This window comes from Cydia fagiglandana, chromosome 3 (assembly GCF_963556715.1).
Source record: "Cydia fagiglandana chromosome 3, ilCydFagi1.1, whole genome shotgun sequence".
In the NCBI taxonomy this organism is placed as follows: Eukaryota; Metazoa; Arthropoda; class Insecta; order Lepidoptera; family Tortricidae; genus Cydia; species Cydia fagiglandana.
Window position 1 is genome coordinate 20,131,617 of NC_085934.1, and position 13,303 is coordinate 20,144,919.

Sequence of the window (13,303 nt, forward strand, 5' to 3'; positions counted from 1 at the left end):
TAATATACTTAAAGACGACGTCTAACCGAGCTGTCACTGTTACCACTTTTGTTTAGTGTACGATTAACAATGTTTTTCTTATTTTTTCGCAACTGTATTAAAAAACGTCGTTCGATACACGTGCGGAAATGTCATTCTTCACTCGTCCCGAGTCTTGCCGGTCAAGATATCTCGGTACTCGTGAAGTAATGACATACCTTCCGCACTAGCATCGAAATGTACTATTACACAGTTTGATATGTTAATGTTAACCATAGCTATGCTTATGCCCGTACGTTAGATGGTTTTAGATTTTTTAATTATTACAAGGTAAGAAGCTTCGGAAAAGATGCATGGAACTTGATTTTCGCTCCTAACCATAGAATTTAGATGACAAAGAACAACTGTCAATCTTCAAAAGTGTGACCAAAAATGAAATGCAAGTGTGTGCGTAAATTGTCTATGTGAGATCAAAAATAGTGATGTCATGTTACAACATATTAATAATCTGTCGATGTTTGATTGCTTTATCGACTACTTTTTCAAATGTGTTATTTTAAACACTAAAATTCTATGACATTATGACGTATAAATAACACTTGCACTGCGTTTGCCATAAAAATCGTTGCAGACTTATCTAAATGTAACTCTTACTGTGTTGGAAAGTGAAGTTATCATGACACGCTAAACATGAACACCTTCAAAAAAGTATAACAATCGTTATTATTTGAAGTCGGTTATAAAAGATAATATCTTAATGATGTCTTGTGAAGAAATAATTACATAGCTATTAATATACCGACAAGTTATCGATACTGTCATATGAACATTTTGTCAAGCCCTAGCGTAAACTAACAGTTTATGTTTTTACACAAAATATTCTAAATTATTGACTAATATGATAAAATATTAGCACGGAACGGAAGAAAAACTTATAATGAACTGAATAAACCGGCTTCTTACAGTTTTTACGCTGTTAATTTGACAAAATATCGCTATGAAAATTTCGCTCGGAATATCATAAATCCTCTGAAATGAGTATTTGCTTGGATTATTTGGCCCTGTGACACTGCAATCCGGCACACTACAAGACACCATCTTCACTGAATTACTTTATTTAATACTTTTCGTCCTAATCCGTGTATATTTTTCAATTTGAAAATTACCGTGATACGCTCTTGGCCGTCCGCGGCCGTCGTCAAACTCAAAAGTGGTTACGTTTTCTCATTGGTAGTCTGACTCTTTCGCACTCATGGGATGTTCATATACGTGATGGCTTCCTTTTCGCACACTTAAGCTGTCTGTCAAGCGTGAGCGAATCCTAGGTCTATGCTCCTAACACTTATAATAGGTAATAACAAAAATTATATTTAAAAATATTTTCGAAAATAGGGACTAGATTTGTTCTGGAAAGCGGTTGTCCATTGTCCTCCTAAAATCACACTACTCGCTTCTATTCTCACTCAATTTATTCTTTTAAATTATGATTTCTCTCTTTAGAATAAATATGGGAATAAAATAAACACTACACAGACTTTGAAAGACTCGTGTTTTCGTGTGTGTTCGTGAGTGTCCGTGCGAGTGAGACGGCGAGATTCAAGACGGCGGCGTTGGAGTAAGATGGGCGATAATGCTGATGGGCAGTACAAGTACAGGTGAGTGGATAAATTAAATATAGAATAATCCCTTAATTTCTAGAATAAAGTTTGAAAATAAGATCAATATTGTATTTCTATACTTTGAACAAAAATATTGTAATTGGTTGAAAACCGCGTGAAATGAAAACTCCAAATAATGTCGGCGACTTTTGCTCAGCAACAACGATTCCAACGTGTCGGCTGCGATACGTTGTCTTTCTCTAACTATCGCTCCATCGCATTCTGTTGGACCGATATATAGCAAACCTTTGGAGAGGCCTTAAGCACCAAATGGACTTATTCATAGGTTCTGTATGGTTCTGTACCGATATGATGGTCGTTCTTGTCTACGTGACAGCGTGATAAAACAGTGTCCGTCACTTTCTATCGCACGGTGTTAAAAAGTGACAGTTATTTTATCACGTGGATAAATATGGATACGGCCATCCATAATACGCCGGCTGTTTAGTTTGGCCACATTCTATAAAACAATAAACACAAGATCTAGAGACGATATAGAGATGAACTAGATTTACATTAGATATCGACTAGTTGTGACTTGGATATCTAAGTCATAACTTGTCGAAATCGTTTAAGAGGACCTCCAGAATCGCGGAAACGTCAAATTTGACATATTTATCTTACAAATATCTTTAAATTATCCATATCGTAACTTGTTGAGGTCTAGTAGAAGATCTAATTCATTTTCCGAATCGAGCCGACAGTCATTCGACGAAGTCGTCTAGACAGGTGGGTCGCGTGCACCCGAGCTGTACACCTCGCCATTGTTAGTAGCTCGGTATTACTTACAGGGCTAACGTGTAAAAAATAAAACAAAACAGAAGTAGGTATTTGAGATATATTTCATTAGATCGAATAAGAATGTATGCAGATATTCGGCTTAGCGTCACGTCTGAAACGTCAAAGGCGCTTGGAAAGATTACGAGCGTTCCGCCCACACGTCCCGTCCGTGCCAAGTCTGAATCTGATGGCCCTTGACATCAAAGGCCGATACTAACAGCCGTATTCATAAACAGTTAGAGCATTGATCATCAGTTGCTGATAACCGGATGTCACAAAACGTGATTCATAAACACTTTTTAGCGCTAAACAGTTGATCATCTCTTTATTAAATCCTCGGAAAGTTACGGAGCCGAGGACCCTTCTTTATCTGTTTATTATCTGCTATTTTACAAGATGGCGGTCACAAAACAGCTGATTTTGGCAAGAGTCACAAGAGCAAGAGGAAAGAGTACGTTTTGGTTAAAATTCCAAATGTGAATGAAAAACAACTTGAATATGTGCAATTAATTACGTATTAGATATCTGGATATAGTACGAAAATGGCGCGAAACCTAAATATCCCGTTTTTTATAAGTTGTTTATGTGATTTTGTGTATGGTGATTTTCGTTTAACCAAAATATCGATGGCAACAGAATTCTATGATCGCGTAGTCGGAAAAATGCATCATAAACGGAGCTAGTTCCTCCCTCACAGCTATTAGGCGTTTGGAGAAATAGGTAAACCCTCAGATTCACTTAAATCTATGGCGGCCAGCTTCATTGCGCGCCATACAATCGCATTTAATTTTCGAAACCAAGTTTGGCTTGGCAAGTAATATTAGAGCGTTCTATTTATTAATTTAAGATCAGGGTGTTCGCATTTCGCAAACTTAAATTCAATTGAATTTCTGGCGCACATTTATACCTACCTATATAATATTATAGACCCTGTAAGAGTACATCAATCTCGTTCATAGTTTGCTATTGAATAACTTACCATTATACCTAATGAGATCATAATATTTACTACAGTTAACTTGTTTTATAGACATATTTAAACAACTGTGTTTAATAAATATCACAGGTAAGTAGGCACTACTTAAAAGTATCAACTTATTTACAGGTAAAAGAAGTGTGCACTCTGTCAGTCTGATAAAGTAATGAAAAATCTGAAGAAGTCACCGGTATATGCAGTCATTGCATAAGCAGTTTGCTCAATATTGGCTTTGAGCATAACGATTTGGCCTCCAGGTAAAAATATTGCATTAAATTATAGTCACCATCATGTTATCAATAATTAGTTGACGTAAGCTGAACTTCATAGAATGAAAGTTTCATTTATGTCAACTAATTATTCAGTATAGTTATCCAGGTTGGATTCTATACCTACCTGTTCTTGACGCTCAGGTTTCCAGTGCTCCCAAAAATGCACTGTTGGCTATTTGTAACTCCGCTAGTTGCCTGTAGGCTGCAGTGCTTAATATCAGATGGGCAGCACTAAACTTGTCTTGTCATTGTCTGGTATTAAAAAATACCTTTTAATTTTATTCTACATAAGAACCATTAATTACCAATATTATTTTTGAACTTCTTTGAACTAGGTACATAGCATGTACCTATGAATATCTACTTTATAAAAATTGTACACTTTCATTAGAACAATATTGCAAACACATGAAAATCATAAATATGTGCAAAATAGGGTCCTACTTTCCTTTTAGTTTCCTTTTTAGAACTCTCAAAATGATTTGCTATTTATGGAATTTATATGAACATTTATTTTCTAATAATAATCTGGTGTTTTATTTTATGCATGGTATGGTGTGACATAATTTATTTTAAGTACAGGAAACATCCCTATTAGACTGCCATCTGATATGTCTAGATACATTTAAGATTTTATTGCATTGTAATAAGAAAAATGGAATTTTGAGTATTTCAATATAGATACAGTCGCCTCCAATAATATGTTACTCTTCGAAGGCAGCAAAAATGTGACATGCTCTTATGGGCCTTTGTCGTGTAACATATTATTGCAGGTGACTGTACATCATTAATAACAATTGTACAAACCTTAACAAGTCAAAAAATATATTTAAGTAGTAAAATAAAACACCAATTAAATTAGAACAATTTTATTACTTCAACCTAAATCAAGGTTTCCATTTTGATGTTTTTTTTTTCTTTTAGGTTTCTTGCTGATTTCCTGCTGGGACTTGCAGTGTACGGAGTCAGTTACACTTCTCCGACCAATATTCACAGCTGTTCGCAGGCCACAGCTTTTCTTCCAAAGCCTGGAGTTATTCAACAGTAACAGTGGCTAAAGATGGTACTTTCAGGATCTGAAAAGATGCAATAATTTGAATAAAAGTATTTTTGTATTCAACAATTTTCTTTAATTTTTAGCTTATGATGTAGTTATGGTAAACTAAGTATCATTTGAAGCTATAGACAGAGATCAATATGACTTCATTCATTACCTATTAGATACTATAATATGATATCATTGTACATTGACCTTGCAAACTCTCTGGAATAGATGTCCAAACTGTCTGATGAGATATAGATTAGCCAACTTAATTATAACCAACTGTACGCAGAAAACATCTTATTTTTAATCAGCAGGTACACAGTTATTTAAATACTGCCTAATTTGTGAACCATCCTTCCCCGTAGTAAGTAGGTTGGCTAGGTGGCCGAGTATAATAACCATTGCATTGTTCCATGCATAAATAGCATTACAAAATTATTACTAACAAAAGTTGCACCTACAATTAAACTCGCGACACAAAGGCTTGTTACAATAAAACATCACTTGTACATATAATTATCATTTGGTTCCATTGTATGGTTAAGAAATATAATACCTATATTAGGTAGGTATGCATAATTTTAAACAAATACACCAAGCTCCACAAAGCACGGATAGATTTACCAAATTTATAAGTTTTATAACCTTTAAATAATGTCAAAGCTGTCAATGCAAGTGTCATTGTTAACACGTTCAGATACAACATTTTATGTAGTTACCTATGTCTATAATATATTATAAATAGATGGTCATGCCCAAAATTTGAACTGTACCTAGAGTTATCATCAAAATCGCTGCAGACTTTTCTTGGTCTAACTCTAAACACTGCAGGTATGAGGTAAACAAGAAAGTATAGGACATTGTTCATACCTGATTTAGTGAGTTTGAATGGACCTTGGTTTTGTTGACCCGTTGTGAATTTCTGCCGCAACCAGAATAAATTAGTGTGAACTCATGAACCATTATTCAATGGTTCTTCTTGCGGAGGCGACTGGAGGCCTGGTACGGTATCTGGCTTCGACTTCTTCTTTTCGCTAATTATGCACTTCGGCTAGAACCCCACTTCTTTCGACTCCATTCCACATAATATTGAAACTAAAAGCAATAAGAGATAGGTATATCAACATTGCAGTGACCTCATATTATTACTTATTGCTGTATAGGATACTTGTCTGTAAACGTAGTTACTTACCAAGTTTTATAAAATTACCGGCCATGCAGCAATCTTTGTTTATTTTTGTGGCACAGAAGCTATTTTAATATGAGATAATTCCGAAAATTAGTCAAAATAGTAAATCAACTTTTTCATGATATTACGATTGGCCGCTAGTGCTGCTGTCAAACTTTTTTTTTAAATTAATGTTCAGCCATATTTTTGTCTATGATGTGCCAAGATGCCAACATAACGCGTCTAATCTGCTTATTAGTTAAGAAGCCCCTAATAAACGTTTATAAATCATGGTTCTTATCAACGGCTTATTAAGCCTCAACAGTGGATTAGCTAATAAGCTGATCATTCCTCATTTAAGGATTTTTTATGAATACGGCTGTAAATGTTTTCCTTTTTGAATTCGCGCATCGCCCTTTCCAAATTTCATCATACAGGAGGCCGATTTTTTAATTTCGATCGTTCGATTTCGTCACTCGAAAATCGGTGGAAAACGGCGAAATGCAAATTTTTGTAATTCGAGCGATAGAAATTGGGAATCTAGTGATATTGACCACTCGTTTTTAATTATATTAGTAGAATTTAAATGCCTATTAGTGGACATATTATTGAAAGAAATACACGAAATCGAGCGGTCGAATTTCAAAAATCGGCCACCAGATAGTGAATTAAGTCCGATTAAATAAATTGTGATATCGTTAGAGAAAAGTACGTCGACTTTTTTCAAAATCAAAAAAAAAATCAAGAAATATTTATTGTATGGTTCATTTGATTGTATGTTTCGTATTTTTGCATCGTTGTTTGTTTGAATTATTCTATCCTCGGGTTGAGATTTTTAGCAAACGTACATTACCTACACGAACCGTTATAATACTTATAATATATCCTGAACATGAAATGGCTCTCGAAGACTCAAGGGGCTGTCTATCCTGAGTCAGGTATTTCTCTGTACCCTCCTCAACGGTAATTAATTATCTAAACGACATTGACGGCCTGCTTCCAACACTGAGATTCTCGGCGTGAATAAAATATTGTGTTCCTCTCTAGGGGCTAAAGACAAAATTATAGAAGGGATTCATTCATAAGGCTTTAATATTAGTTACCTACTTATTTTTACTGGCCCAAAAGATTAGATTAGATGTTGTAAACATAAGGTGTAGAATGAGCAGATTTTTATGGTGCTGTCGATTTTTTTCCGACACACACACACACGTTTAAAGTATGATTCACGCTAGACCGGGCCGTGTCCCGGCCGCTTACTTTTCTATCACATGACAGGTGATCACGAGATGTTTTCCATAGAAAACGATGCGCTGGAAGCTCCGGCCCAGACACGGCCCGGCTATATAATATGAGTCATCCTTAAGTCAGGTCATTTATCTTCTTCACAGCGTTTATGATAGTACTTATATACCATAAATACATACATACATACATACTTATTTTATATAGGTACGCTTTCGCTTCAGCTTTATGTGACACACATGTCTGTGACATATATAATGGATAGCTGATACTGCACAATAAAACGATGCGTCTGCAGAACGTGTGGGCGTTTGATTTATGAGCAGTGGTATACTGTACTGTGTAACGGCTCGATTCGGGAAATGAATTAGATACTAACTAGATATGAAATAGTAAAGAAATGTAACGTTCCACTGCAAAAGGTACCTTATCGCGACTGGCGCCGCGATGAAATAGTGAATATGAAGTTCCACGGATAAAGGTACCTTATGGCGGCCGGCGCTTACGTCGCATAGCGTTGCAATAATATTGGAGTGGCGTTAATAATATCGTAAGCGCCAACCGCCATATGGTACCTTTAACCGTGGGACGTCACATATCTTTACTATATCGTATCTAGTTAATCTTTAATTCATTTCCCGAATCGCGCCGTAAGTTGCGAGAAAGTACGTAGGTACTGATTTTGGATACTTAATTCTCGTATGTTTGTATAATGGGAATTGAAATTTTCTATTTCCCAAAAAGTTCCAGTGAAATTATCCTTAAATTTAAAGTTTGAATCGGGCAGCGGCCCGATTAAATACTGTTTTAGGAAGACCAGCAAGCCTATTATGGATCGCTTTATCCACATTTATCCACGTGATAAAACAACTGTCACTTTCTAACTCTGCGGGATAGAAAGAGACGGACACCATTTTATCACGCTGTCACGTAGACAAATACGACCTTCATATCCGCACAGCGGGTCTTCCTAAAACAATATTTAATTACCTCTCAGCCTTGGAGAAAAAGTAATCGAATAGAGAGCTCCCTGTAAACGAGTAACAAAGCCTTTGTTATCATTGTTTCTAGGAAAAAGAAACAGTAAATATATTATGATAAAGGCTAGATTTGATTGGTGTGCCATTTACTGATTGCGGAATAATTTCTAATGAGATTGCGTTGAATTTCAATCGTGATCTCATGTTCCTTTATGCTGATGGGTATGTATTCTATTTACATCAAAGACAATCAAGATACCTACCACATTATTATACATTTTAATTTTAGACATAGAGAAAAATTACATAGATCACTAACTTCTTACTACAAAACTCACCAAACCCACCTCACTCACTCCTTCTCACTTCTTGGTACCAAAAATACTATTATTTTCATAGTCTACATCTAGCATCGAGTTGCGAAATTATCAGTCCTGCTACATCTATTGTCAAGTAGCAGTACTGATAATTCCGCTACTCGATACTAGATGCCGACTATGAAAATAATAGTATTTTTGGTGTCAAAACTGATGTATGGAGTGAGCACTCTTGTCTTACTATATATAGTTACTATATTTCTCTATGATTTAGATAAAATTCCAAAGTACTTAGCGATAAATATACCTATAGCTACCTAAATCCACCACATACATATTCCGAGGTTTACTGCCTCGTACTCACATAAAGACGTAACCCAGCTGTATCTACTAGTACAATATACCTTTTGTAGTTAGCACAATTTTATCCAGGCCTGTAAAGATTAAAGCAAAGCCAGCCCTAATCACGACCTTCTAAGTTAATCCACCTAGTGATTTAGTAAGAGCACATAAAGTATGAGAGATATATAGTTATTATAGAAGTACCTGTGTAAAATCTAATCAAATGAAGAAGAGGCGATTGCAGGTACATGTACTTTTAAAAGTAAACTGTATAGATTAATTCCATAGATGTAAGTAAATTGAGGTAGATATGGTACCAGGCGCACGATCGTGAGCCATTAAATAAATATAGGTTCCGGAACCTCTATTTAGTTAGTCGTATGGGTGACGCCAACCTGTCAAGTTGTCAAAATCGTTGGATCAAATTTTAGTTTTGTCAGGGGTGCGAAACTCCTGACTTCGGCCAAACCCGGCTCCGCTCGGCTCAGCATTGCTCCGAGCAATTTTTAGGGTTGGCACCACTTGACTTCCTTTTGCGTGCACGACCACAGATAAGATAATCACTTGATTTTTGACAACACTAAATAGCCGAAAGGGATAGTGCTATATGTTAGAAAGGGATAGCATGATTCGATCCTGAACCGCTGTCAAACTTCGGTTTTGTAGGAAGTTTCCTTTCTGTACGGTAGTACTATTAATTATTCTGTGGTTTTGTCAACTATGAACGTCACCCGTCTACATAAATAAAAGGTCATTGATTAATTCCTTTACGATGCGACGTGTGTACCTAGATATAAAGTATCATAAAATTTATAAAGCACATGAATACATATCCCTCATAAAAATGTAGGTACCTACGTCCATTATTAAAAGAGATCTTATTTTTATTAAGTCACGAAGCGACATGCGAGAATTTTAATGAAACATTTCAAATAAATGCGCAATAAACTAAAACGCTTAGGGATACTATTTGACATATGAATGTATGACAAATAGAGTCCGTAGCTGATGACATTTTGCGGAAAACCTGTCATCCGTAGGTATTAGATTTTTACGAGTATTAAAATTGACCGCTTTATTTTAAAAATACTCGTATTTTCGCCATTTCAAAAGTTGCATATTTATTCTTAGAAAACAAACAATATTATGTAACACGAAATATAGGTACTGAGTTAGACGTTAAAAGCGTATTGTAGGTACTAATTCTATTAGCCACTTAGTAAGCAAAACATTCTGGCCATGAGCGCGACCTTTTCGTTCAGGCGGTGGGGATTATTTCTGTAACAATAACAGAGCCTTGCCGAAATAAGCCGTTTTTGGGCCTTTCGTAAGCGTTAATTCTTTGCTTTCATTCAGGATTGAGGTAAAAATAAAAATGAATGAATTATTCACGTTTGATTTTGGTTTCAACAGAATAACAGCCGTATTTGAACAATGAGATACGTCAAAACGCAAAACGTAATTCAAGACCAATAAATGTAAGACAATGTTGCCACTTTTTACTAGCGCGTCTTGTATTTATGTAAAAATAAGTATATAAAAGTACTTTTTTAAATCGTAGGAGTAAAATTACTAAGAAATAAATTATCTTAGCGTGATTATTTATCAAACCGAATTTACTATTTTACAAACAAATTATTGCAGTGGCAACATTGTCTTACTTTTTTTGGTCTTGAATTACGTTTTGCAGTTTATATATAGATATTGAAACGATATGGATTGGATATGTCAGTGTCAAACAAGTGTCAAAATTGACGTTTCTTCAAACAAAAACGTCACTTTTGACACGTTCTCATTGTTCGAATACGGCTGTATAGTCGCACCAATAAAAGTCTGCAGCGGACTTGATAGCCCACGCAGCGTAAGTGTTATTTATACGTCATAATTTCATAGAAGTTGACGTTTAAAATGACAATGACACTGCACTGCGTGTTGGAAAGTCAATGGCACACTTTATTAATTGACATGCTCGTATAGAGATGTCTTTAGAATATTTTGACTCTGGCAACTTGTGCGCTGTCATTCCTTCTCTTTGCTATCACGGATCGACCGGTAAACATCTCATTAGATTTACTCTCGATATTATAAGTTATTTACTTAATGTTAATGTCCTTATTGACGAATTTACATTTGTGCATTTTGGAAATACACGGAGTGTTAAAGGACGGCGTTGTTTTAGTTCACTATCGCACCACTTCCTCCTGCTGCGTATGCACCCAGTGACAGGCTCTGCTTAACAGGTTAAGATGCCCAGCATACCACGAGAAAAGGAGAAATCGTGATCCATCTAGTAAGTGGCTGTCGATCGAGTGGCAATACCTACAAAATATAACCTCTTACGTCGTCCTACAACGTTAATTCTACATATTTTTGACATAAATTGCCACGATGGCTGTAAATGCCACTAATGTCGTCATGGGCACTCCCGTCATCGAGAAGCTGGACGGGAACAACTATCTAACGTGGAAGTTCGCATTGAAGATGATTTTGATCACGGAAGGATTGTGGGACACAATAGACAGGGAGTCGGACGAGGCTTTGACGGGCACAGATGCCGCGCGCGACCAGCGCGCTTTGGCACGTGTTTGTCTCAACATAAAACCGGCTTTATTTCAATACGTTCGGACTGCGACAACAGCTAAAGAAGCGTGGAAAAACTTGTCAGAAATATTTGAGGACAAAGGGCTGTATCGGCGAGTGTTACTTTTAAGGCAACTACACAGGGTAGATTTTACCGAGCATGCAGACATGGCTACATATATTGAACATGTAATGTCCCTAGTTCACCAACTCGCTGACATCGGCAGGGTGGTCGAAGATAAAGAAGTGGCCGAAATCTTATTAAGTGGCCTTCCGGCAGACTATGACACCTTGGTGAGCAACCTAGAAACGTATTGTATATCTTCTGAAGAGCTGAAAAGCGACCTGGTGCGTACTCGTCTTCTTCAAGAGGCGCAAAGGAAGTCTGCGAACAACGGGAGCTCAACAACAGCATACATTACAAGCAAAATTAAGTGTACATACTGTCACCGAGTCGGTCACATCAAGCCGAAGTGTTTTAAATATAAGAAAGATAGGAAACAAAGGGATTCTTCCAAGTCTGCCACCGCCACTGCAGCTTTCTTCGCCCAGGACCGGACAGATGTCTTCTTGGACTCAGGAGCGTCTTCTCACCTTTCTAATGATCCAAACTTGCTCAGCAATATAAGGGATACAAAGAAGCAATCCATAAGTTTGGCTAACAGCGAGACAATGTCAAGTTCCAAAACTGGAGATCTTAGTGTTGCTTTAAATGGACAGGTGAGAACTTTTAAAAATGTCATGTTAGTTCCCAACTTATCCGCAAATTTACTTTCTGTGTCTAAATTATGTAAAGATGGTCATTCTGTTTTATTTAATAATGATGGGTGTTTTGTTTATGATAGGGGTCATAGTCTCAATAAAGCACCTAGCGACTATATGGCTATAGCTAACTGTGTTAATGGAATCTATAAACTCTCTGGGGATGTGTCTAGGGCTGAGGGATATAATCCTAACAGGAAGCACTCTTTGGACCTGCAACCTAGGCAGGTCGCACCGAGCGCTGCAGTTGCCGTCTCTACCCCGTCTGTGATGGACTTGTGGCATTTTAGACTTGGTCACCTGCACTCAGCTGGGATGTGTAAGTTGAGGGATGCATGTGGTGTGTTGTTTCAGGATAAAAACCTCAAGAACTGTGAAGCATGCATTAAGGGGAAGCTTTCGGCCGAGCTTTTCCCTAAGGCTAGTAACAGTACAACAACGCAACCACTACAGCTGGTGCACACTGACGTCTGCGGACCAATGCCTGAGACGAGCCATGGAGGAGGAAAATATCTGCTCACCTTCACGGATGACTACAGCCGGAAGAGTTTTGCCTACATAATGAAGAACAAATCACAGGTATTTGATTGTTTTAAACATTTTAAAGCTATGGTAGAAAAAGAAAAGAGTTTGCCTATCCTTTGCCTTCGTAGTGATAATGGTGGAGAGTTTACTAGTTCTAAATTTACACAATATTTAAAAGAACATGGTATTATCCACCAGACCACTATTCCCTACTGTTCTGCTCAAAATGGAGTAGCAGAGAGGACTTTTCGCATTATATTTGATAAGGTACGCTGCATGTTACAGCATTCAGGTCTCAGCAAACGATTTTGGGGAGAAGCAGCAATGACTGCTGTATATTTAAAGAATAGATCTCCCACGTCGGCTTTAGCTGGACGTATACCTGAGGAGGTCTGGTCTGGCAAAAAGGTCAACCTTGGACGACACCTCAGGGTTTTTGGCTGTACTGCTTTTTCATTGTTACCTGAACATAAGCGAGATAAATTGGATGCTAAGGCAAAGGAATACATTTTTGTGGGATATTGTGATACATCTAAAGGCTATCGCTTAGCTGATCCTTTGGATCCCACAAAGGTTATTAAATCTCGAAATGTTGCTTTTATTGAGAATAGATTTTACAACCCGTGTACAAACCCCTTTCAAGAACTTTCCACGAGTGATAGCATTTTAACTTA

At 36.9% G+C, this 13,303-nt stretch overlaps 1 protein-coding gene and 2 long non-coding RNA genes across 4 annotated transcripts in view; 2 read left to right on the forward strand and 1 right to left on the reverse strand.

The window, feature by feature from the left end:
• LOC134680350 (oxysterol-binding protein-related protein 1) overlaps positions 1 to 13,303 on the forward strand; it is an 85,350-nt gene that overhangs the window by 29,642 nt on the left and 42,405 nt on the right. For both annotated transcript variants that reach the window (XM_063539475.1, XM_063539474.1), the window contains exon 2: positions 1,480 to 1,634. In XM_063539475.1, coding sequence (XP_063395545.1) covers positions 1,600 to 1,634 — 35 coding nt within the window. In that variant the 5' untranslated portion in view covers positions 1,480 to 1,599. The remainder of the gene's footprint in view (positions 1 to 1,479; positions 1,635 to 13,303) is intronic.
• On the forward strand, positions 2,638 to 4,704 carry LOC134680570 (uncharacterized). Its single transcript, XR_010100474.1, has 3 exons — positions 2,638 to 3,137; positions 3,523 to 3,650; positions 4,590 to 4,704. It is a non-coding gene; the product is annotated as an uncharacterized LOC134680570 (long non-coding RNA).
• Positions 4,519 to 6,201, reverse strand: LOC134680569 (uncharacterized). The gene is made up of 3 exons (XR_010100473.1): positions 5,903 to 6,201; positions 5,581 to 5,805; positions 4,519 to 4,741 (listed from the first exon to the last, which is right to left on the reverse strand). It is a non-coding gene; the product is annotated as an uncharacterized LOC134680569 (long non-coding RNA).